We start from the raw sequence: 23,073 nt of genomic DNA, 5'->3' as shown, positions 1-23,073 counted from the left end.
GAGAGAACTGACTGAAGCGGTTAGAACATCGCAAATCGAAAGGCTAACATCCACACCCGCAGGCAGGAAATACCTACAGCTAGCGAAATGGGTAATCGTAGATAACACAGTGAACACTAGAACAGATCTGGGAAGAGAAATAAGCGAGCACCTTATTATCGCTTCCATAACCAGAAACATGCATCCCATCCACGACACAGGCAGAAGGAAAAGCAGGGTCGCACAGCTGGCTGCTAAGCTATAGGCCATTGGGAACCGTGGCCTACACAAGCTGCAATTAGAAATTACAGCAAGGGACGCATCCACGAAATGGCGACTAAATATCTGAAAGACTTCATCCCAGTCCACAATATTCTAATCACCTGGACCCCAGCCCTCTCGGGTCTGGTTGGAAACGAGGCCGCCCACAGGCTCGCCCGCTCCTCTTTACGCCGGGGAGCCGTGGACACCTCATACGAATTCAGCACTAAAGAGGAAACCAATACCTTTAATAGCATCACAGACAATCAGAAAAAGAGCAAAAGGATCTATCCTCCTTCGGCTAGATCGCTTAGCTCGGCTGATGCCTATGACTGGAGAAGACTCCAGGCTAGAAACTTCGCGTCCCCGCTCTGGAGGAGCTGATAGGCGACACGAGGGAGGATATGCGGAGGTCTGCGAGTTCTGCGGGCATACCGCTACACTCGAACACATATTATGGAGATGCCCGAGTGCCCCAGGATATGGCAGAATTAATAATGCAGAGGAATGGAAGACCAGACTCAGAAGTGCCGACCTTAGCATACAACGATACGCTACCCGCCTGGCAGCAGATTGCTAGTCTTCCAGCTGCGACGCTGCCCCTCCCCGGACGCCTGCGTGCGGACCCGAAGGGGCACGGGTCTTCTTATGGCGGAAATAAAGTTTCTTCACCTTCACCTGCGCGTAGGCTTCTCGCAAACCGCTGCGTGAGCGCGTGAGAGCTGCTGCGCGTGTCGCGCTGGGGCCGACCACGGCTGTGCTCGTTTCGGTGGCGGTGAGCCGTTGGTCGGGCCTTGTGCCCCGAGATATGGTTTTTGGTCCGGACGTGGTGTCAACATTGGCCCTGTTCACGCTTCTTCTCAAGGTCGGTTTGCTACTCTTGCAGTTGTTCGCAAATAGAGGTGAGAGCTTGTAGAGCAGACGCATTACGGCGCGACAAGACGCGTGACGCTGTTTTTGTCTTCCCCCACCGCGCACGGCATCAGGTAGGCCATACACAGCTGCTGAGACGGAGGAAATCCTCGGCGGGCTTATCCGAGCGTTGATCCTGCTTATGTGCTACAGTAAGCAGTTTGTTTTGTCGCCGTCTACATCTGGTGCCGCTGTGCCGTTTTCGTTTTATTAATCTCCGTACTGACTGTTCCTTCAACTAACATTGCTAGGTCTGGTAAACCATCTGAGGCTGCTGTCTGAAGGGCCCATTGCTGGGCGAAAACTCGTTTCGGCAAGGTAGTACCTCCCGCTCCGCGCGGTTTTGTTTCTACTGTTTGCTAGTCACTTGGCCCTTGTGGCAGTAATCGATAATTCTGTCTTATTGCATTTCTACTGCAGCTGAGAAGATGTACATAGAAGACAGCACAATAGGAGTGTTTGCAATTGCAGCTATCATGCTCAGGATACAATCCAATCTCTGCTTAACTTATGGCAATTTAGGTTAGTGGCATTATCAGAGGCAAGTATAACCTCTAGTACTCAAATGTACTAGGGAATCGAAACATGCGCACTGCAAAAACCATAGCAAACCTCTCTTTACACTTTGCCACAGATGAAGAAGAACGTAAGCGATATATCCATCTCCACACGCTTGCTGGCACGCTGTGCGAGTTTTTTGGATTAGTGTACCTACTTGGTGAGCATTAGTGTCCAATTATTTTCTGAAGCAGGCATTTTACTCAACTGATCTGTCATTAATGTTGCTCAATCCTATTCCAGACTTTATAACAGCCAGGCAGACTGCATCCATGAGGTAATACCATTTATGTAATATTTTGACTATGTATGGCACTCAGAAATGCAAATTGCGCATGGAAATAATGTTTGACCACTTGCCATATTCTTCTGCCGACTTTTTCATTTTGATGCAGCATTCTGCAGTGTGCAGCACCCCGAATGACCTCTGCCCACCCTGCTAAACCAAGTGTAGCACCCTCGACCAGCCCAACTGCTAGCTATTAGCTGCTGTAGTTACGGCAGCACCAATGTTCATCGATGACAACATCATCTACAGATGTTTCAAGTGGTCCCTAGTAGCGAACTTTGTGCTGCTCATATTCACAGCCGTGCTTTGCCGGTCACATAGTAAGTAAAGTAGTTTTGTATTTAACCCGAGACTTGTGCGATTTACAAAACGGGCAGGTAGAACGAAAGCTCTTGGTTAGCTTGGTGGCTGCCATGTCCAACTCCACACCTTGGCCATACCTCAGTTATTGCGTTATCCTGCAGCTGCACTATGGCAAAATATATTAACTTCACTCAGTTAATTTCAGTAATGTGGTTTGCCTGCTGCAGGTTCCCATCTAGCATCAAACTTTGAGCTAGGAAAATGAAATTTGCTCACTGATAGCTTAACATCTCTAGTCTTGGGAGGCATTGGTGGGCATACCTTGGAGCCATGACGGGTGGCTCAATCACACTCACATCCACTCACTCGCACTTGCACTCACAACCACTCGCTCACATTCACACTCATGTCCACTCACTACATTAATGTTCACTAAGCCCTAGCATAGCCTAGGTCGCACGGATGGGGTGGTGACGTGCTTGGTGCACGGTCAGTCTCTTTGGCCAATTTTCACAGTTTCGATGCTCGAAGGAAGTGGTCACTTATCACGCATCTTCCATGTCCCGAACCAATGTTACACACACGTGCTTCCATGCTTGCTGCTGAGATGATAAGTGCCTGTTTAGAATCAGCTAAGATGCTTAGACACGTCTTTACGTGTCCGTGAGTATGCATGAACACCTTGGAGGTAAGTGGCGACTGTGAATACTTCCCGCAGTGTGGGAAATCGGATGTGTTTTTCAAAACCTCGAGCGAGTTCTTCATGCAAAGGAAAATGGCTGGAATGGGCCCCAAATACACATTTGCCCTGTGGAAAAAGGATCGAAAGGGGAATGGCCATTTTCAACCTCTTTACAACAGCCTTTTGAGTTAACATTAGGTCATAGTTAAGAGCAGGGCTGGCTTCGTCTAGCCAGAGCAGGTATGCATGACCAATATCTGGACACGCCTGCATTACAGTTTGTTGTCTGCGGTGCACATAATCCCTGTCTGAAGGAGGCTTGGGAAACCAGCGCAGTGTCCTCGCTTGAGGATGGCGAGCGCGGGTACCACGAGCTCATCTGCGTAGGTATAGGGAGTGCGCTAACGCTGCACCTAGTTATTCTCCCGTAGTCTGCTGCGTTGTTGATCGAGGAAATGTCGTTTGTCGAAGAATACATATGGAGCTAACTTGTGAGCCATTTTGCAGTGCATGCCTTTCTGAAACTGACGTTACCGAGAAAAAACCTTATCCAGAAGTTTTTGAAGGAAATCGTATACTATCCAGTTCAAAGGATTTCTCATGGTGTTCAGATATCAGTGGGGGTAGCATTGCTGAAATATGAGTGCGCAAACAAAAGTTATTCCACTTACAGTATTGAAAACTTCAAAATAAACAGAATCTCATTTCACACGACCATTTTACTCTCCCAGCGCCGAATATTGGGCCCCACAAAAAAGAAACACGCCTTGCACACATGCAGCGAAAGCTTGTATGCATTTTTTTACTTGGCAGGGCAGCCTGCATTCCGCGTGCATGATGCAGATGGGAGCATTGTCATGACCCTAAAAAACTTTTTTCTACTCTGGGGGAGAGCATGGGGGAGCTTAATCCTCAACTCTTCCCTGTTCAATGAGTAGTCCATTGTCCAAATGCCAGCGCCCTTCGACCTATTTATGAAAAGTTCCCCTGTGCCCCCCTCCTGCAGCCCCTTTCTACCCCTCGCCCCACCCTCCTGTTCTCTTTTCATCACATTTTTGGCTATGGTGTCCGTCGGTTTTTCTTTGCTGCCTTCTCGGTATCGGCAGTTTGAACAGCAGCACTGACTTGCAGGATACTTTTAGGCGAAACAAAAAGTGTCGCCCCTAGCTTGATTCTCATTAGCTCTAATTCGCTTGTACTGCTTTCCTTTTGTAGTCTTCTTTCGACCAAAATTTGACAATACTGACAGACATTATATTTTAGATTCCTTTCCCGAGTAAAGAAAAATTAAATTCGAACTATACGTCCATTCAATCGAAAAGGTTTGGTTCATGGGGGTTTTACACCCCAAAGCGACTCAGGCTACGAGGGACTAAAAAGGTGCGGCCAATTTGATGGCCACCACATATCCACTACCGAAAATCACCGTAACGTTTCGTCACCATCGGCACGAAACAAGCATTTCTGGAGCAGACTATAACACCAGATATTACCACTTCGGCTCTCTCCTCAGCATCAAGGCATCACATTGACTGACGATATGCATACAAGAAATAAAAACCACATGCTTCATTTGCGACAGAGGGCTCCTTCAAGTACATGAACCTCTGATGTTACCTAAAATGTCGCTTGGTTCTCACATCATTTCTGGGCTTCAGCTGCACTTGTGCAGTTCAAGAGCCGGTCCAAGTAGGTCAGGTTCTTCGCATCGGCAATGGAAGGCTCTGCCGGTTCCGCATCCGGTCCAATAAAAAAAATTACGACCAAAGCAGAGCTCTACAATGCACACACCCAGGCACATAAAAAACCTACGTATCCACTGCAGTGCTCAAGATACCACTTTACGCTAGTTATTGCTGAGAAGCGGGCAGTCATGTTTTCAGCATCAAGTATTGGAACTCTGCGTAGGTGAGCTTGACCCGTGCAGGAGATGTGACAAGAGACATCTACCTTGCTAGTAATGGCAATGCAAAATTCGATCAAAGAATCTGGCACAACCCGTAGCGGCTTATTGCACCAGCGAAAATCTTGGACCATTCCAATGGTGAACTAGTGAGGCAAACAGCAACTAAAGATTCCCACACCAGCGGAATCCTCTGCTTTGGACGTCCAAAGACACTGGCAAGATGTCATATGCTGTCTCAAGTGCACTCAGCAGTGAATATTTGCTTGGCTCAATGGTCAACATGAAAATAGCTAAGCAAATACCATCATCACGAAACACAAGTGGCAAACTTCAGTGTCGCGTCCACCCCCCCTCACCACTCACATCCATTCACTCGCACTCACACTCATGACCACCAGCACTCAATCCACTCACTCGCACTCACGTCCATGACCACCAGCACTCAATCCACTCACTCGCACTCACGTCCATGAGTGCGAGTGAGGTGATATAAGTGCACTCATGAGTGAGTGTGCAGACCTATGTTGGAGGGTGTGGATGAATACTACTTGTTATCTTGCTTCCATTACTTCCTCAGCTATAATTATTAAATAAGCAGCTCTGACTGAACTAATGCTATGTAACTTCCTTTTCAGCCTTTAAAATGTTATGCAGCTTTACAAACAGGGTATCAGTCTACCTGATCCTGCTTGCAATTTGTGGTAGGTGCTTTTTTTTTTCTTATAGTTGGTTCTTAGCCACATTCTTTGCCCAAGAAAAGTTTCTTGAACTCGGTGCACAAGCTTTCTTATTATTTCTGACTTGGCAGGTTTTAGTCCAGTGGTGTTCAGAGAAAAGAGGCCAACTTGCATGAGACGTGATACATGTGCATCACAGCATACACCAGACATGTGCACAAACTGTTGAGAATAGCACTCGCTTTAATGTTTTCTGCCAACTGTGCTAAAAGGAAACATTACGAGATAAAGTAATCAACTTTGTAGTGAGGTTACAAATGACAAGAAAAAAGAAAAAGCTTGACCTGAAACATTCCACTGTGTGCAGCTAGCTTAGCTGCTTGGTGCAGGCAAATTGTACACACAGCTTGTAATATTACTAAGTCACTTTTTTTTTCTGCATTCACATCTGACATTAGTGGAGTTCAGCAAAGAGCTTGAAGAGATGGGAGTGCATGAAGTGTGTCAACTGCCAGCAGCATAACTTTGGTAAGTTGGATAAATGGTGAGATGCTAGATATCTTGTAGATAATGAAGTGTGCTAGATCATCAGTTTCTACTACACAAGCTCACTTCAATGGCAACTGCACATTGCCATTGTCATATTTAGCCATGCAACTGTTTCACAAAGTGCAAACAGCATTTCGTTATCATGGAAGTTCAATAATTTGTGAAAACTGCCTTGAGCTCCAGGTGTTCCAACAAATGATGTGAATGTTGTATCAAATGGCATGTCAATTTATAAACAGAATGAGCCGCTGAGGAAAAAAAGATAGAAATATAGAGGCCCGTGTACTGTGCGATGTCAGTGCACGTTAAAGAACCCCAGGTGGTCGAAATTTCCGGAGCCCTTCACTACGGCGTCCTTCATAGCCAGAGTCGTTTAGGGACGCTAAACCCCCATAAACCCTAAACCATAGAGGCTAGTAAAAGCAAGCTACTATTTGTTTTGCAGTATGAATTTGTAACACTGTTGCTGGCACTCATCATTTGAAAATTTGGACTTTCCACTAGGGTTAAGAAATGTACAAGATAAATCTAAACATCATGTTTGACTCCAGGATCCAGAGACTTTAGTCAAAATGATACTTTGGGTCTTCCATTTTGTCTGTTATGCTGCTGGAACTACAGCAGTGTGATCCACCCGCTGCAGGCATTAATGCCTGGTGGCAACCCGTTGTAAAGGGCATGGCCACCATCACCATCTGGTATGCTTGTGAAATCACTGCAAAAGTTGCAGTTTGCCTGCAGTAGCATTCACAGACCTCTTTCTCGCTTGCAAACGTGATGTCAAGGGGTGTGGTGGCCTGGCAAGCAAAAATGGTGCAAGTTTTTGTCTCGTGTCTCGCATATGTGCATCTCCACCACTTTTCCCCGCATGAGCACAACAACCTAGCATGTGCTACTCATGCACATGTGCACCAAGCTTTTTGCCCCTACGTTAGTGATGTGTGCACCGATGACGGACACCAGGAGGGATCTGTTAAGCAGGGAAGCAACCAAGATATGGAATGTGAGAGTTGGTGCCACACTTCTCATTTCCCTTGTCCACTCAGTCTTGTGCTGGACACCTCCACTGCCTTCCAATGAACTCCTACATCTATGAACAATGTATTAAAAAAAATATTACCAGAGTTATTGTAATGGCAAGATGTAACGGTGCCAAAAAGGTGTACGTATTTATGTACACAGGCAAAACAGTTGTCTAGAACATCCAAGCTGCATGCTCTGGAGTGCACACATGGTATATCCCTAGGTTTGAGACAAGCTGCATGTGAGCAGACACTGATGCATTGGTGGGACTGCTCACATGCAACCTGTTTCGAACCAGCCTTTATTCTCCAATGTACTATCAGGCAGCGCGTGCCTGATAGTCTCGAACCCTACTCGTGGCGATACGCGGCGGCCGCCTTCATAAACAAAGTGGAAAGGGAAGTGTGTTCTTCGGCTTCCTGGAAGCTGGCAAAGCGGCATTACCCTTTCCACCACGATGCTAAAAGCAGCCGCCGCGTATCGCCACAAGTAGGGCTTGAGGCTATCTGCCACGCGCTCTCGTGTTCACGCTCATAAATTTCATGACTGTACCATGCGCATGACCAAAAGCACACGCACTGATGGCGTCTTCCTCCTTGTTCTTTGTGTTATGTCAAAGTGTGTGCTGTTTTTGTCATGATGAATCAATACCAACTTGCACAAACATCTGTTCTTCCATGCGCACTAAGGAGCACGCACCTCGAGTTTATAGATAAGTATTTTGAAACTACTGAGATGTATAGCATAAAATGTGTATCATTCGCACCTGAGTGGTATACAGCTTTCACTTGTGACAAGGCATAAAGCAAAAATTGCATTTGCTTAACCTAGACGCACATAAACACCAGCTGACTGAAAACTGCAAAAGCTGTGACTGTTTAACACCTTTATTTTTGCTAGACTTGACAGTTTAGATGAGAGTGAATATTTGCAATTAATCTAACTGTGTGGCTGATCACATGAATTCTTTTTCAGATGGTAACAACTACACCAAGTGCTGCAACTCACAAAAAATCTATGCTACAAATAAACAGAAAATTTTCATGTTCAAAACTAGCAAACTGCATCAGTAGTTTCATTTCTCCAACAAAATAGTGATTTATTAAACTGGTATAAGCTGCTCACTCTGAGCAAATAAAATGAGCGCACCTAAATGAAATCAAATGACCAACTCACTACCAATGGAGGGCTAGTCCAGAAGCAACAAAACGGCACATCAAAAAACGTGACGTGCCGTTATGTGAAACAAGCATTTGCCTATGTACACATCGACAGGCTGCAAAGAATGTGAGGAGAAAAACTACTTCTATTGCGGCATTCAGCAAACCTAGGAAGCTGAGCTTGGGCCACTGTGAACTGCAAAAGGGCATTCATCACGGTAGACCTGCCAGCCTCAAACCCTCAGGGCCAGCACATGGTAATGACTGCAGGTGCACCACTCGTAGCCTCAAAAGTACGCTAACCGATAATAAGTCCACAGCCGAAGCGACTCTGGTTCTTGGCATGGTTAAGCATGCCGCTGAGAGCAAAGGTGAACGGCAACGGCTGCAGTTTTTTCTCGAGAACGGCGCCGACGGTCCAGTTGCTGTCGACCATGCCACGAAAAACAAGGTTCGCCTTGGGCAAGTCCACTTGGTAGCCGATGGAGGCGACGCTCTCGCCCACTCTGAAGTTCGTCTCCACCTCGACACCGACTTGCGTCGTCTCGCTACCGCGGTGGTAGTAGCAGCAATGCGCTCCGGCCATGCCCAATGTGCCGCTGACTACGTAGTCGGGGCCGGTGTAACGTCCCGCCATAGACAGAACGGCAATCTCTCCGCCCGGCACTTGAGGTCCATACTGGTAGGCCAACTCTGCGCCAAGGGCTACGTTTGGAACCACGTTCTGCAGGTAGTGCGCGACGACGACTCCGGAGTTGTTGAGGATATCAATATTGCCTAGTGTAGCCGAAGCGGTGTACGAGGGACCTCTGTAGTCGGCCGTCAGCTGCGTCGCGACGTACCGGTTGTCCTGGACTTGCGCTGCTATCTTGGTGCGAATGCGAGGATTAAACTGATGAATAATGTTGGCGTTCAAGTTACCACTAGGATCGATGTCGCCGAGCAAAACGGGGTACGACTCGGCCGGGCCAAACTGCTGCGTGCCCACGTAAGTTGCTCCAAATCGGTATCCCGAAGGCGTGAGCGAGCTCATGTTCAGGGTATGGCTGATTTGGAAGTGGTTGCTCAGGCCCTTGTTCACCATCAGCCGGCCTCCCTCGAAGTTGGCCGGGAATATGTCTTTGCACTTTTTATGCAGGTCTTCCAGCGTGCCGGGGTTTTGTGTCTCGGCGTCATCTTGGGCTGGCAGTCCGCGCTGGTCCGGTGGCTCTGGTACAGACGGCGGAGGTGCCGGGGCCAGGACCGGCGGTGGCGATAACGGACTTGAAGCGAAAACGTTACCCATTGTTTCTGGTGGGTATTTGAGTGCCTGCGCTGGACGCTGAATATTCTTCTGGCCTCGACCAAACGGCAGTTACCTCTCGGCTGGCGATCTATGGAAGCACGTGTTACTGCAGTAGCGAAATGCTACCACTACAGGGCGGCAGGCGACGGCTCCAGCCGATGCTCCGGCCAATCCACTGGATTTTTAATGGCGGAGCCGGGGAGCGTGCAAACAACCTAGCTGGGAAAAGTTGGGGCAAAAAGAAGCGTAAAGACCAGCAATTTTGTTTAAAAACTTCATATTTATAACTTTTAATGAACAAAATGTTCTGATTACAATAACTTTATGTCGTAAATACAACGCAGACGGCAAGAAGCGACCCCTTGGTGCGGCACTTGTCCCAGTCGCCCAAGCCCAATATCGCCGCGCTAGCCGCGCTCGCCCCTATGCTCGCCCTCCGAACCGTTCCTCCACGCCTCTCCACAGTCTCCGTGTTTGTCGCCTGCTCACATGTTTCTTGGCGGTGCCAGAAATATGGCGGATAGTGCTAGTGAGAGTGATAGCAGCTCAGTGGACGGGGCAATGGTTGCCCCGTCTCCTCTATCTCGTGAGCAGATTCAGAAACGGGTTGAATCTCTCCAGCAAGAGAATAGGGTGCTCAAAATGGAGTTAGAAACTTACAGACTTCGTGTGAAGACGTTGCAGGAGGAGAACCGTGCGTTGCGGCAAGTCAGCGTCAACATAGTGAGGCCTAACATTATGACATTTTATGAATGCGGTTCGCTGCCAATTCTGTTTGTTTTGTTACTGTGTTAAATCTGTGTACCGGTAAATACCACACGTGATATCCTGCTAAGGTCGGTACTGCTATGCAAGTAAAACTAGCAGGCCATAACCTATGATTTCGAGAACTTGTGGGAAAAGTTACGGTGGTACTGCCGGCAAGAGCGTGTTGTTTGCCCATAATACGTGTAGTTGTCTCGCGCTGAAAGGGCGTGGACTCGAAAAGTGGTTAATTCCTTACCGCAATTTTGGTGATTTTACAGCAAGCGAAAGCCGAGCAGGAAGAAGAATTCATCAGCAACACACTGTTGAAGAAGATACAAGCTTTAAAGAAAGAAAAGGAGACGCTTGCCCTCAACTACGAACAAGAGGAAGAGTGCCTTACTAACGATTTGTCGCGCAAGCTCAACCAGGTTTGAATTCTCAATTATTTCATATGCCCGTTGTGAACCTCGGCCAGGGTGTATACACCATGCTGCCTGGTCTTCGGCGGGGCAAAAGTGGCCGGGTCTGTGTGTGTGCCGACCGTTCCGTGGAGTATGGGTTGCGCGACCCCTTGAGCAACCTTTTGCTTTAACGTGACGGTAACGTTACCCATACTGGAGAACGGGGCTGTTTCGTTATCCAGGTTACATAGGGGGCTTTCTGCAGGTATGACGCCTTGCAGTTTGCACTTTTATTAGTGATTGCCATCGTTATGATCTATACTTTCGGAATAGCGGTATTGAAAAGCAGCCCGACGGTAGTAGCTCTGACCCAGGGCATGCGGTGAAGAATGAAAAGCACCCTTAGGCCTTTGATGCCAGCAATGAATGTAGGTATTCACTCATCTACACCTGTTAGGTCTGCTTGCCGTTGCTGTATCTCCACAAATGTGTTATCTTTATCCAGCAGTGTGCTACATGCCGTAAAAGGAGGTGTTTGTTGAATCCGTAAATGACTGCATAAAATATGCCCATGTGCCCTTCTTGTGTGAAGTTGTGTACTTATTCACCTGAGGGTTGACCATTTGTGCTTTACAAGCTACACAGCATTGCTTCTACTCTGCTGAAGCATGCTCCATTGGCATATTTTGCTTCAACGTATTCTGAAACACAAAATACCCTCTGAATCGGGGGCGATTCAGAGGGTATTTTCCCTCGGCGTCTCTCATAGCCTTAGTCGCTTTGGGACGTTAAACCCTACAAAACCAAAACCAAACCAAACCCTCTGAATCGGCATGCAGTGGCTGCAGGTTGGTGTTTAAATGGATTGGATTGCTATACATGCCAGCCAAGCCAATTGAAAGAGGATGCTATGAAAATTTAAGCTTTGCATATAGGGTGTGCGTTTTGTGTCATAATGGGCAGAATACTTCTAAAAGTTCATCCACTGGTTGGGCTCTCTTCGTCACCTAAGCATGAAAGGCATCGGGACGGAGAAATGGACACGATCCAGCACTGTCTCTCTATTTTTCATCCTGGTGTCGTTTGTGCTGCCACCATAATGGAGCAGTTGTAATCAACTGGCTCATCTGTCTGGCTTTTCATACTTGCAGAAAGTTTGTAATGGATGGTTGCATATCAGAGTTCCTTTAACTGCCAAATAAAAGACAGCAGTGCTGGCTCCCACAGTCGGTCACATGAGTGTAGGTGCATTTGTAGGGTATAGGCCATGGTTGCATTTGTTCTCTTGCGTTGAAAATTTTTGTGCATTATGAGATGCGAAATTTTGCCTTTTGCATGCGAGTAGTCAAGAGATGTATTTTGTTTTCTGTCCGATTAATGTTTTGAGTTGACTCCTTGAATCATTTGTGCTTGCATCCCAACATTGTTGTTTCTAGTTATCAGATAATTTGGGGGGGGGTGTTCAAACATTTGAAATTTTCGAGTAGCGAATCGAATAACCTCTTATTCGATTTGCTGTTTGAATTAAGTCATGCATGTTCAAAATTATTCAAAACGAATGGAACGCGTTCTCAAGTTTTTCTGTAGTTTTCATATAATTGGCACAAAGATGTGCTATGCAGTAGTTTTCTTCGATGACTTCAAAAACGACTTTCTCCATCGCCGCACGACATGCTGCCCCATTTGGCCAGTGCAGGCATTCTGTGCCGTGACATGGTCCCTTCGTGTGGCTTTCAAGATGGGGGCACAGGAGGGTTCAGGCAGGCTCGGCGAAACCCTGCCTTCATGCCTGATATCAGAGTCCATGGCTTATAACCCTCATCCCGCTTATCAAATGATATCTGGCTCTAGCTTGTTTGCTGTCATAATCAGTTGCAGAAGGCATTTGTCTGATGCGTATGGCATGATGGTCATAGAGTTGATATGGAAGGTATTCATGTGATGCTACTGGTGCCATTTTGGCGTTCATTGCCCAGCTTCAGGGGTGCAGGCCAGAAGTGGGGGGGGATAAACCGATTGGGTATGCACTGTAGCCTTTCGTCGTGCTACATGGTCGCCAAAATGGTGGGCACTGTGGCTTAAGTGCATGCCTTCTATACTGGCTCTGTGTTGCGGGCCTTCTAGGGGAATTCAGTGTTGTCTTTCGACAGCAATGGCTTCAAACTCCATTAGTCATGGTACTTCTGTTCTGCATGAGTATTCGTTTTGTATGCATATTCACGCAAGTATCAAATTATCATGAATATTTGATTCGTATTCAATTTAGTCTCGAAGCTAGACTGTTCATATTTGATTCAGATTGGATAATTTGAATCATTTTAAATTCAAGGCTGAAGTAGGATGTTTCTAGGGCTGAAAACAGCTACAGTCTTAACTGCAGTTGTACAGGCAAAACTGTACAAGATGCAAATTATTGTATAGTGAAGTGTTCATAGAATGAAAAAACATGCTTTTGCATTACATTCAAGTAATGAACACATGCACACAAGTTGCATGCAGTGAGTGCAAAAATGAAGTTACAGTGTTCATACAATCTCCTGAAAACTTTGAATAACAAAGAGACTTTGAAGGTACCTACCTCCTTGAAAGTAGCAATGCAACTTGTGTTTCTTGAAAGTCTGGAAGTAAATGACATGTTTTCATAAACCACCATGGTTTGAAAACTGTGCCCAAAAATGTATGCAGAAAATTGAGTGCAATAGCATACAGGCGGCAAAATGTCATGGAGGGCTACAAGCCCACAGTAGTTCAATGCAGAGTGTCGAACTGAACAGATATTGTTGTCACCATCTCAGAACTGAACCCAAACTGGAATGAATGCAAAAAACGGTGCTAAACTGGGTAGTTTGTGGTGCTGTACGTGACACATGGTTTCAATGGAAGGAAAGTTATGCTGTGTATTCAAAGCACCATCTAATCTACACCCTGCTATTGATGTCAGTAGTAGTGTCAGGAAACTAAAGTTCACGCAGTCAGAGAATGCTTTAAACCTGGCTGTAGTTAAGAATTCCGATGCTGTTGATCACGAGAGTCTGCTCTATTTGCTTATTACAGCAGTGAGCGCCTGTAAGGCATTCCTGAAAGAAGTGATGGCTACAAATGGAAAAAAACACTATTTCAGAAAAATACAGTGAAAAAACAGTAATGGCAAATTACAAGGGCAGCATGTAAAATTAGTAGCTTTTTCAACACAAGTGGATTGATGATTGCAACAATGAGGCCTCAGGTGTTTCCACATATTAGTAGTCTTTGGGATGAATGAATAAAAAAATATGCTAGTGCGACAGTGAGGGAGGCCTGCATTATAACAGGTATGTGAAAATGAGAATGACAGCCCAGCAACTGATCCCCAGAGGTGATCAAAATCAAGCTTTACAGATTTCTATAAAAATAGACGCTGCAAAATACATCAGTTGTGTGGCCAGGACATAAAAGTGAGATGACTGTCACCGTCAGGCGCCTAATTACCTAAAATGGATTAATGAACATTTTAGTGACTGCAGCAAGAGGGCATGTTTATATTGGAAACTAAGAGGCAGTCGTATTCCCACACAGCTACATGTGGTAGAATTCTCCTGTCATGCATGTGTTCTGGGGTGAGTAAGATGTGGCGAGTACAGCAGATGTGTCCACCACACCAGTTTCAAATCCTGGATGCCAACATTTACATATGTACTCTGGGGTCGTGGATTATTATGAAGCAGCAAAACACCCAAGCTCAGAATTTGTCATTTAGTCATTTGCTCCTAGTAGCAGGATTAAGTATTTATACATCTGGTGCTCTGATATTGCCTCTTCATTATCCTGAAGGACAGTCCCATTGATGGCTGGTTCGGAAACTTTTGAGGTTTTGGTGGTGAAGTGGGATGTCATTCTTTGCTCGCTTTCTTAGTTGCTGTTTGTGCAAAAAGTAGTGAACACTCTGTGGCCTGGTGTGAAAGTGTGGTCCTTGTATTTGTTCTTTACAAATCCACAAACCAGTCTATCAAATTAGCTGCATATTGACTTTCCTTGGGCATAGTTCAATTGAACATGAGTTGAACAATTGAACATGCTGAAACCCAACTGCTATGTTTTTTAAAAAGTAAAGGGGCCATCAACCAGCTATTTTGTTGGGCTGCCTTGCTTCACTGCAGCAGGTGCAGACATTTGCTTGATGGCATTGGTCTTGTGTGGCAGAAAACTGCCATCTCCTGCCCTCTGTTTGGCCGTACTCTTTTGCATTGTATATGTGCACACTTGTACGTGCATTTTCTCCTGTCCTGTGTTTGGCTGCACTCTTTTGCATTGTATATGTGCACACTTTTACATACATTTTTCTTCAGTAGTTAACACAAAATTAAGTTTGCAATAATGTAGGCGTTTTGTTGAACCATTTCAGCTACGCCAGGAGAAGGTTCAGCTGGAGCAGAGCCTGGAGCAGGAACAGGAGGCACTTGTGAACAAGCTGATGCGCAAAATTGAACGCCTTGAGGCGCAGACTTTGGCCAAGCAGGCCAACCTAGAACAGCTGCGTCGAGAAAAGGTGATTTCCTTTTCGTTTTTCTTCATTTATTACAACTGTGAAACTTAAAAGCATGCAGTTGCAGAAAGGCTTTGCTGTGGACATGTTTTGCTTTTTGAGAATGTTGCAGGCACGGGTGCCTGCAGCAAGTCGTATACCTGTTACGCAGGCAAATTTAGTGTCGCTTTCAACAACTACATTGCCCTTGGTTCATTTGCGCAGTGTCACATGAACTTTTTTGGCACTTATTGCAGAATGCTCTCTCCTCGAAGGGAGTTCAGCGATCTTGCTTTACTCAGCCTGAAACATACCATCGTAGTAATATACTTTTACATACAACTATGTCTTCTAAGAGCTCTTTAGTAATGAAAAAATATTCTCAATTTAAAATTTGTACTGTTGAAAATTTTCAGTTCGTGTGCTAAGGTTTGCGGACTGCCATCAAAGTAATTTCCGAATGGCACTTTTTTGAATGTCGCTCCGTGCCGCCAAGGTGACATTTCACGAGGCAGAGTGTACCGCTAGAAGTGGCACTAAATTTTCCTGTCCAACTGACACCTATATTAGTGTGGGGTGCTTGTCCATGGAAACACCTTATTGTGTGCTAGAATGTCAAAAGAGCTAAGGCTGGGCCTTCCTTCTGGACAGCTAAGCCTAGCTTTATCGGAGCATAGTGTGTGGACCATGGTGTAAGAATATGTTCAGGTGCTAACACTGCGCCCAGTGGCACGACCAGATCTTGTTCGCCGTTCCTTGCGCTTCTCTTGAGCGTGGACAGATCTGCGCCACGCAATGGAGGCTCGTCTCGACGCCAAGCTGCAGCGGCCGTTATGCAGGTATTGCAGGATTGTTCGGGGCCGCAGCGTATAAAAAATTGGTAAATTGGTTTTTGAGGAAAGGAAATGGCGCAGTATCTGTCTCACATATCTCGGTGGACACCTGAACCGCGCTGTGAGGGAAGGTGGAATGTGTGAGTGAAAGAAGAGAGAAAGATGTGCTGTAGTGGAGGTCGCCGGAATAATTTCGACCACGTGGGGATCTTTAACGTGCACTGACATCGCACAGCACAGGGCGCCTTTTGCGTTTCGCCTTCATCGAAACGCGGCCGCTGCGGTTGGGTTCGAACCCGGGTCCTCTGGCTCAGTAGACGATCGCCTTAACCACTGATCCGCCGCTGTGGGTAACAGCATGTACGCGTGCTTCTTTAAGTGCAGCAGTGGGTTTTTTTATGCGCACACAAGTCTCGGGGACATTCGTGCATTTCACCTGCATCATGAATACTGCGTCCGAAGCCGGGAATTGGCCCCGCACTCTCGAGCTTGGTAGCAGAACTCCGGTACTATACGCGCGAGCGCTGAGAGTGAAGGGAAACCATCAGTATGACGCTTCAGTTGCGACATTTGCAACATTTTAGTGGCTAGAGCAGTGCACGTTTAGCTATGCGATGCGAAAATGCCCCTGGTGTTCCTCCCGCCGAGCTCAACTTTCACGCTGACACCGACGATGCTGAGAAGCTGACGATCTCAAGGAAAGCTAGACCGGCATGCACGCGAAAAGGTGAAATACTTGAGGCTGTAAACAGGACTTAGTGGATGTCAGTACCGAAGAATTGCAGTGCGCCTGCCAAAGTGGCTATGTTGCCCTTAATATTGCTCTACCACAAAATCCTCTGCCGATCTTTTGGAAGTCATGTGAAAATTATGGACCTGCATATTCGTTATAAATGTTGTCAAAGTATTTCCCCCCGCAGGGGCGTCTGATTCATGCAGACGATGGTGAGTTGCGACACCACGGGTACCTGAGCATCCGCAGGGACATCCCCGCGGGGGGATGATGGTGAGCAGTGCGCCACCACGGACCCGAGCACCCGCGCTTAGCTGTGCGTGGCATCGCCGTGTCCGGGGAAAAGGGGATCCTGGTGGTTGAGCCAATGCCAAGCGTTAGTACCTTTAAGGCCCCTCGGCGGAGGCAACACACCACTTTGGCCCCAGCTTCCTGTAGACGGCACCTCCGGCCTGACCCGACCGGGGGAAATTGGCAGTCGCCTTTTCCTATCCTCCCCCTCCATCTTTCACTTTCCTATCTCTTTCTTACAACTCTCCTGTCTCCTGTTCACTTCTTAGTTTTTCCTCTTTTTCCTGGCGGCTATGGTTAACCTTGTGTGGCCAACTACCCTGAGTTGCGTAATATTTGGTTATAGTTGAGGTGTACAGCTGGCGTGGGCAGGACTTGCTTGCAAGTTCCTGTCCCGTCCCCTCGTTGGGCTCCATGGTGGGTGGCTGGCACCACGACTGAAAAACCTCAATTTTTTATGGCTCCCCCCCTTTCAAAACCTGATCGCTCTCTCAAAATAGGGCGGACCGATGCAGGCGACTTTTTCCAGGAAAGAAAGATAACTTTCCCGAAATTCCATGTTGTACATAGCAATGCAGAAGAAAAACAAGCAAGACTGATATCCCCGTTCCTGGTAGCAAAGTGCTTGACAGATACCTTGGGCCTTGGGTACAAGGTATCCAAAATGGCCAGTGGTGACTTACTGCTCGAATTGCATGACACCGTCCAGTACTTTAAACTCTCAAACCTCGTGTCCATAGGGGAGATTCCTGTCTCCATTACTTCACATCGATCTCTAAACACTGTCCGAGGTGTCATATCTGAAATCGACTTTGTCCACCTCTCTGAAAAAGAAATGCTTGAGGGCCTTACCGATCAAGATGTCATAAATGTTCAGCGAATAAAGATCAGGAAGGACAACAAAGAAATTGACACGAAACACCTCATCCTCACTTTCAACACCAGCATACTGCCTGAAAGCATAGAAGTCGGATATCTGAAAATAAATGTAAGACCGTATATTCCCAATCCACGCAGATGTTTCAACTGCCAGAGATTTGGCCACGGCTCACAGAGTTGTCGCGGCCGCAAAACTTGTGCAAAATGCTCTTCGAAGGACCACCAATCCGAAGAATGTGTTGCTAACCCACGGTGTGCAAACTGTGAAGGAGACCATGCTGCCTACTCCAGAGCTTGTCCTTCTTGGAAAAAAGAAAAAGAAATAATTACTCTCAAGACTACACAAAACATTTCTTTCAAAGAAGCACGAAGGCAATATGCTCAGACAAACAAATTCTCCTTCACTGCACAAACAAACTTCGCCGATGTGCGTGGGCGCGGCACACCACACCAGGCTACGGCACCTGTCCAGGCCACACGCAGTGAGCCTGTGGCGGGGCCACCCGCGCCCCCGTGTGGAGCAGCTAGCGCTACTCTGCAAACCCCAAAGGAGGCAACGCAGACCCCCGGGTCGGCGGGCCTCAAGACCTCTTCCCACAGGTCGAGGTCAAACTCAAAAATCAACATGCCTCCTGCACGGTCGTCCAGCGCCTCCGCAGAGACGATGGACACGACCCAGGACAGCCCCGTGCCGTCCACGTCGGACGGTCGGCGGAGCTCCCTGGATCGGTCAAAAAAAGACAGGCCCCGAGTCACGGGGCCATCGACAACTTGATCTACCTTTTCACCCTTTAGAAACACAAAATTAAGATGGCTTTCATAATACAATGGAACTGTAGAGGACTTCTAAACAACTACAGTGATATAAAAGACATACTAGGAGCGTTGCCTTATGTCTACAAGAGACAAATTTAGGTCCCCAAAAAAATAACTTTCTTAAGAATTATACGGTTTTCCGCCGCGATCGAGAGCAGGCGAGCAGGCTGTCGGGAGGCGTAGCCATCATAGTGAAAAACGGTGTCCCAGCTCGAGAGCTTAAACTAAAAACAAGACTCGAAGCTGTCGCAGCCACTCTGCTTACATATAAAACCATTACAGTATGCTCTCTATATATCGATCCACACCTTAAGGTAACACTTCATGATTTAGAGGTTTTTGTAGACCGGCTACCAGAGCCATACCTGGTAGTTGGAGACTTTAATGTGCATTCATGCTTTTGGGGAAGCGAAAAAACTGACCTTAGAGGCCATCTTATTGAGGATTTTATTCTATGCAGTAGCATCTGTTTACTTAACTCGGGTAAACCCACGTACTGCTCCCCAACCTCAGGGAAAATGAGTGTTTTAGATTTGTCTTTTAGTTCACCGTCTGTTTTTAGCGATTTTAACTGGAGTGTTTTAGACAATCCATACGGAAGCGATCATCTCCCTGTCATAATAAGTCTCTCATCGTCACCAACAGTCGTTCCCACGAAACCACAGCATTGGAAGCTACATTTAGCTAACTGGGAATTGTTTTTGGAGGATATAATTTTAGAAAATCATACCGTAGATGAAATAAATGAAATGGTCACAACATGCATTCTTTCTGCTGCGCACCTATCAATTCCTCAGGAGTGGTCCACCAGAACCACAAATTGTGGTACACACAAGAATGCAAAGAGGCTAAAAAACAACAAAATAAAGCATGGGGAGTATTTCGCAGATATTCCACACACTAGAACCTTATGATTTTCAAAAAGGCAAGAGCGCAAGCACGGTATATTCGCCGCAAGGCCGAGAAAACATCATGGCAAGCTTATGTCTCTTCTATAAACAGCTCAACCACGTCAAAACAAATGTGGGAGCAGGTGCGAAAACTAAGCGGCAGGTACTCACCCTTCACAATCCCCCTTTTGACAACACCTGGTACACAAACAAGTATAGATGAACAGGCTGACATACTAGGACAACATTTCTCTGACGTTTCAAGCTCTTCACACTACACACAGTCATTCTTAAAACACAAAAACACAACTGAAAAGCAGAAACTTCCAACGACTGGCAGTACAAATGAAACATACAATACATTATTTACAATTCAGGAGATCCAAAACGTACTGTCCTCCGGTAAACAGACAGCACCTGGCCCGGATGATGTACATTATGAAATGCTTGCCCACCTGTCCGAAGCTGCAGTAGGGGCACTTTCGCAATTTTTCAACAAAATATGGATGTCCGGAAAGATGCCGAAGGCTTGGAAAAAAGCAGTTATCGTACCGTTCTTAAAACCTGGAAAGCCATCCACCTCCCCCAATAGTTATAGGCCCATAGCTCTTACAAGTTGTCTAGCAAAATCATTTGAAAGTGTGCTCAACGTCAGGCTAATGTTCATTCTTGAATCACGTGAACTCCTTGACATCCACCAGTGCAGATTTAAAAAAGGATGTTCGACAACTGACCATCTCGTCCGCTTAGAAAACGCAGTCCGAGAGGCGTTCATACACCAACAACACTGTCTGGCAGTCTTCTTTGACATGGAGAAGGCGTACGATACTACATGGAGATATGGGATTCTACGCGACTTGGCAGATCTTGGCATCTGGGGTAGGATGTTGAACAGCCTGAAGGATATCCTGTCAGACCGGTCTTTTCAGGTGCGCCTGGGTGCAACCCTTTCAAAAACCTTTGTCCAGGAGAATGGGGTACCGCAGGGCTGTATCCTAAGTACCACTCTTTTTGTCGTGAAAATGAATTCTGTAGCGAAAATAATCCCCAACTCCATTATGTATTCCGTGTATGTCGACGACCTTCAGATTGCTTGCACGTCCTCCAGCCTGTCAACGTGTGAGAGGCAGGTACAACTCGCATTAAACAAGCTAGCAATCTGGGCCGACAAAAATGGGTTCAAGTTCTCTCCACAGAAAACAGTAGCTGTTGCTTTCTCGCTTAAAGGGCAACTGCAGCACTTTTTTGAGAATTTCGCGATATTCAAGGATTCAAATCTATGTAGGCTGTAGATAAAGCATGCCAAGTGTTTTTGCACTAGTATTTAAAATAGTGACCTAATCGACGATTGAATTTTGCGCTTCTCCTCAATGCACCGGAGGAGTGCAGAAAAACGCAGCGTGACGTCACGAAAGGTATGAATTCAAAGTACCGCTGTTATCAGCCACACCATGCCCTGACGCGTTAGACGCTGCCAAACAACTCTCGGCAGGGTTCGCCTTCGGTGGCGCTAGTTCTTTTTCCTTCAAAGCAGGCGTTTGTGCGTTACAATTGTACCGATACCTTCTATGACGCCATCATGCGCCCCCCCACTTGGCGTTGTGCGCTGCAGAGAAGCTTGAAGGGCGTCCGGATTTTAATCGGCAATTACTTCACTATTTCAAGTGCTAACCCCAAAAGACTTTGCATGCTTTACCTGCAAGTTTCACACATTCGACCCTCTTAAGCTCGTTGATTTCTAAAACATATGCAGTTTCCCTTTAAAAGAGGCTTGCAGATCAATCCGAACTTGCACCTAAATGGAGCCACACTACCGGTAAAACAAGAACATAAATTTTTAGGAATAACATTTGATAAAAAACTTACATTTCTGCCGCACATAAACAACTTGAAAGTAAGGGCCTCCCGTGCAATGAATATCCTTAAAGTACTCTCAAGGAAACGCTGGGGATCTGACAGAGCATGCCTCCTTCATATCTACCGTTCTCTAGTGCGCTCATGTCTAGATTATGGGAGTATAGTGTACGGTTCAGCAAGGCCTTCATACCTAAAAAGATTAGATCCAGTTCATAATCAAGGTATCCGCCTTTCTTGTGGAGCATACAGAGCGTCTCCGGTAATGAGCCTTCATGTTGAAGCAAATGAGCCATCACTTTAAGATAGAAGAAAAGCACTTACATGCTCATACATTCTTAGAATTAGGTCGAGAACAAAACACGTATGTTATTCAATCGTCACAACATGTCCTTCTCGAATAATATTTACAAATAAGCCCCAAGCAACCAGGCCTTTGCTAACGCGGTTTGAGGAGATCTGCCGAGAACTTGACTTATCAGAAACATTACCAAATGTTGCAGAACGTTGCGACGCATTTCCCCCTTGGTACAGTTTTCTATCGGTCTGTGATATAAGTCTTACACAGTTCAACAAGAGACAAACTCCACCAGAACACATCATACAAGAGTTCCTTACATTAAAGGAAAAATATGATAGCTACACCGCGTTCTACACAGACGGATCGAAAACTACAGGTTATGTTGGAAGTGCAGTAGTGGAAGGGAACTGGGAAAAAATAGTAAGGCTTCCTCAGTGTGCATCAGTTTTTACAGCCAAGTGTTATGCTGTGTTTTTTGTTACGGAGAAAATAATAAGCAACAACATCGAAAACAGTATTATCTACACAGACTCCCTCAGTGTACTGAAAGCACTACAGTCCAGAAATGCAGTCATGCCATCAATAGGTAAGGTCTTACATAACATAACAAGGATCGTAACACAAGGGCATAACATAAAATTATGTTGGGTTCCAAGCCATGTTGGAATTGATGGTAACGAGAGAGCGGACGCATGCACTGCTCAAGCCCACAACAAGGAAATACAGAAAATAAGCATGCCACATAATGATTGCATGAAGCTAGCTCAGAGCAGACTGAGGAACAAATGGCAGAGCACATGGAATAGTCAGATAAATAACAAACTACACTTAATAAAACCGACATTAGGAGAATGGAATACATGCACACATCAGGAACGCTTTTTTGAAGTTATTTTATGTCGTTTACGTATTGGACACACGCACCTTACCCACAACTTTCTACTAACAAAACAAGACAAACCTACCTGTGAAAAATGCGGAGATGAACTCACAGTAACTCATATTTTAATCTCATGCATAGAACTTGAAACACTCAGAAACAAGTTTTTTACCCCGTTTTACAACCAACACATCCCTTTTCATCCGTCATTGATTTTAGGTGAAGAAGCTCTTATTGGTAAGTCAAGTGTTTTGAACTTTTTAAAAGAAGCCAATGTACTAGAAAAACTCTAAATTTTTACCCTGTGCTTTACAATTTATTGACGCACCTCAGCCACCCTCCCGTCGCGAGAAGACGGCTGAG

General features: G+C 46.1%; 4 protein-coding genes across 10 annotated transcripts in view; 2 read left to right on the top strand and 2 right to left on the bottom strand.

Moving 5' to 3' along the window:
* Nucleotides 1-23,073, bottom strand: part of LOC149354235 (uncharacterized) — an 89,036-nt gene that overhangs the window by 31,510 nt on the left and 34,453 nt on the right. For 2 of the 5 annotated variants that reach the window (XM_089583209.1, XM_089583210.1), the window contains exon 3: nt 13,311-13,350. The exons of 1 other annotated variant lie outside the window; for it this stretch is intronic. In XM_089583209.1, coding sequence (XP_089439335.1) covers nt 13,311-13,350 — 40 coding nt within the window. Of the gene's footprint in view, nt 1-4,601; nt 4,709-5,790; nt 7,207-13,310; nt 13,351-23,073 lie in introns of those variants that run through there. 2 more of the 5 variants (XM_089583208.1, XM_089583211.1) reach the window with 2 other exon arrangements.
* Nucleotides 958-6,095, top strand: LOC149354238 (uncharacterized). The gene is made up of 7 exons (XM_089583212.1): nt 958-1,142; nt 1,227-1,304; nt 1,787-1,870; nt 1,954-1,987; nt 2,106-2,319; nt 5,526-5,591; nt 6,026-6,095. The coding sequence occupies exons 1-5, from the start codon at nt 1,049-1,051 to the stop codon at nt 2,194-2,196; spliced, it is 381 nt and encodes a 126-aa protein (XP_089439338.1). The 5' UTR covers nt 958-1,048; the 3' UTR covers nt 2,197-2,319; nt 5,526-5,591; nt 6,026-6,095.
* Nucleotides 8,009-9,764, bottom strand: Tom40 (Translocase of outer membrane 40). The gene has a single exon (XM_089583206.1). It carries the CDS (start codon nt 9,582-9,584, stop codon nt 8,598-8,600), a length of 987 nt encoding a protein of 328 aa, XP_089439332.1. The 5' UTR covers nt 9,585-9,764; the 3' UTR covers nt 8,009-8,597.
* The window catches only part of LOC149354236 (coiled-coil domain-containing protein 6-like), a 29,981-nt gene continuing 16,698 nt past the window's right edge, over nt 9,791-23,073 (top strand). For 2 of the 3 annotated variants that reach the window (XM_089583204.1, XM_089583203.1), the window contains exons 1-3: nt 9,791-10,307; nt 10,610-10,759; nt 15,114-15,257. In XM_089583204.1, the coding sequence (XP_089439330.1) occupies nt 10,074-10,307; nt 10,610-10,759; nt 15,114-15,257 (528 nt within the window). In that variant the 5' untranslated portion in view covers nt 9,791-10,073. The remainder of the gene's footprint in view (nt 10,308-10,609; nt 10,760-15,113; nt 15,258-23,073) is intronic. The other variant, XM_089583205.1, reaches the window with a different exon arrangement.

Source organism: Amblyomma mixtum, chromosome 3, assembly GCF_055824585.1.
Source record: "Amblyomma mixtum isolate Tamu chromosome 3, ASM5582458v1, whole genome shotgun sequence".
Classification (NCBI taxonomy): domain Eukaryota; kingdom Metazoa; phylum Arthropoda; class Arachnida; order Ixodida; family Ixodidae; genus Amblyomma; species Amblyomma mixtum.
This window is presented reverse-complemented; position numbering and strand designations above follow the sequence as displayed.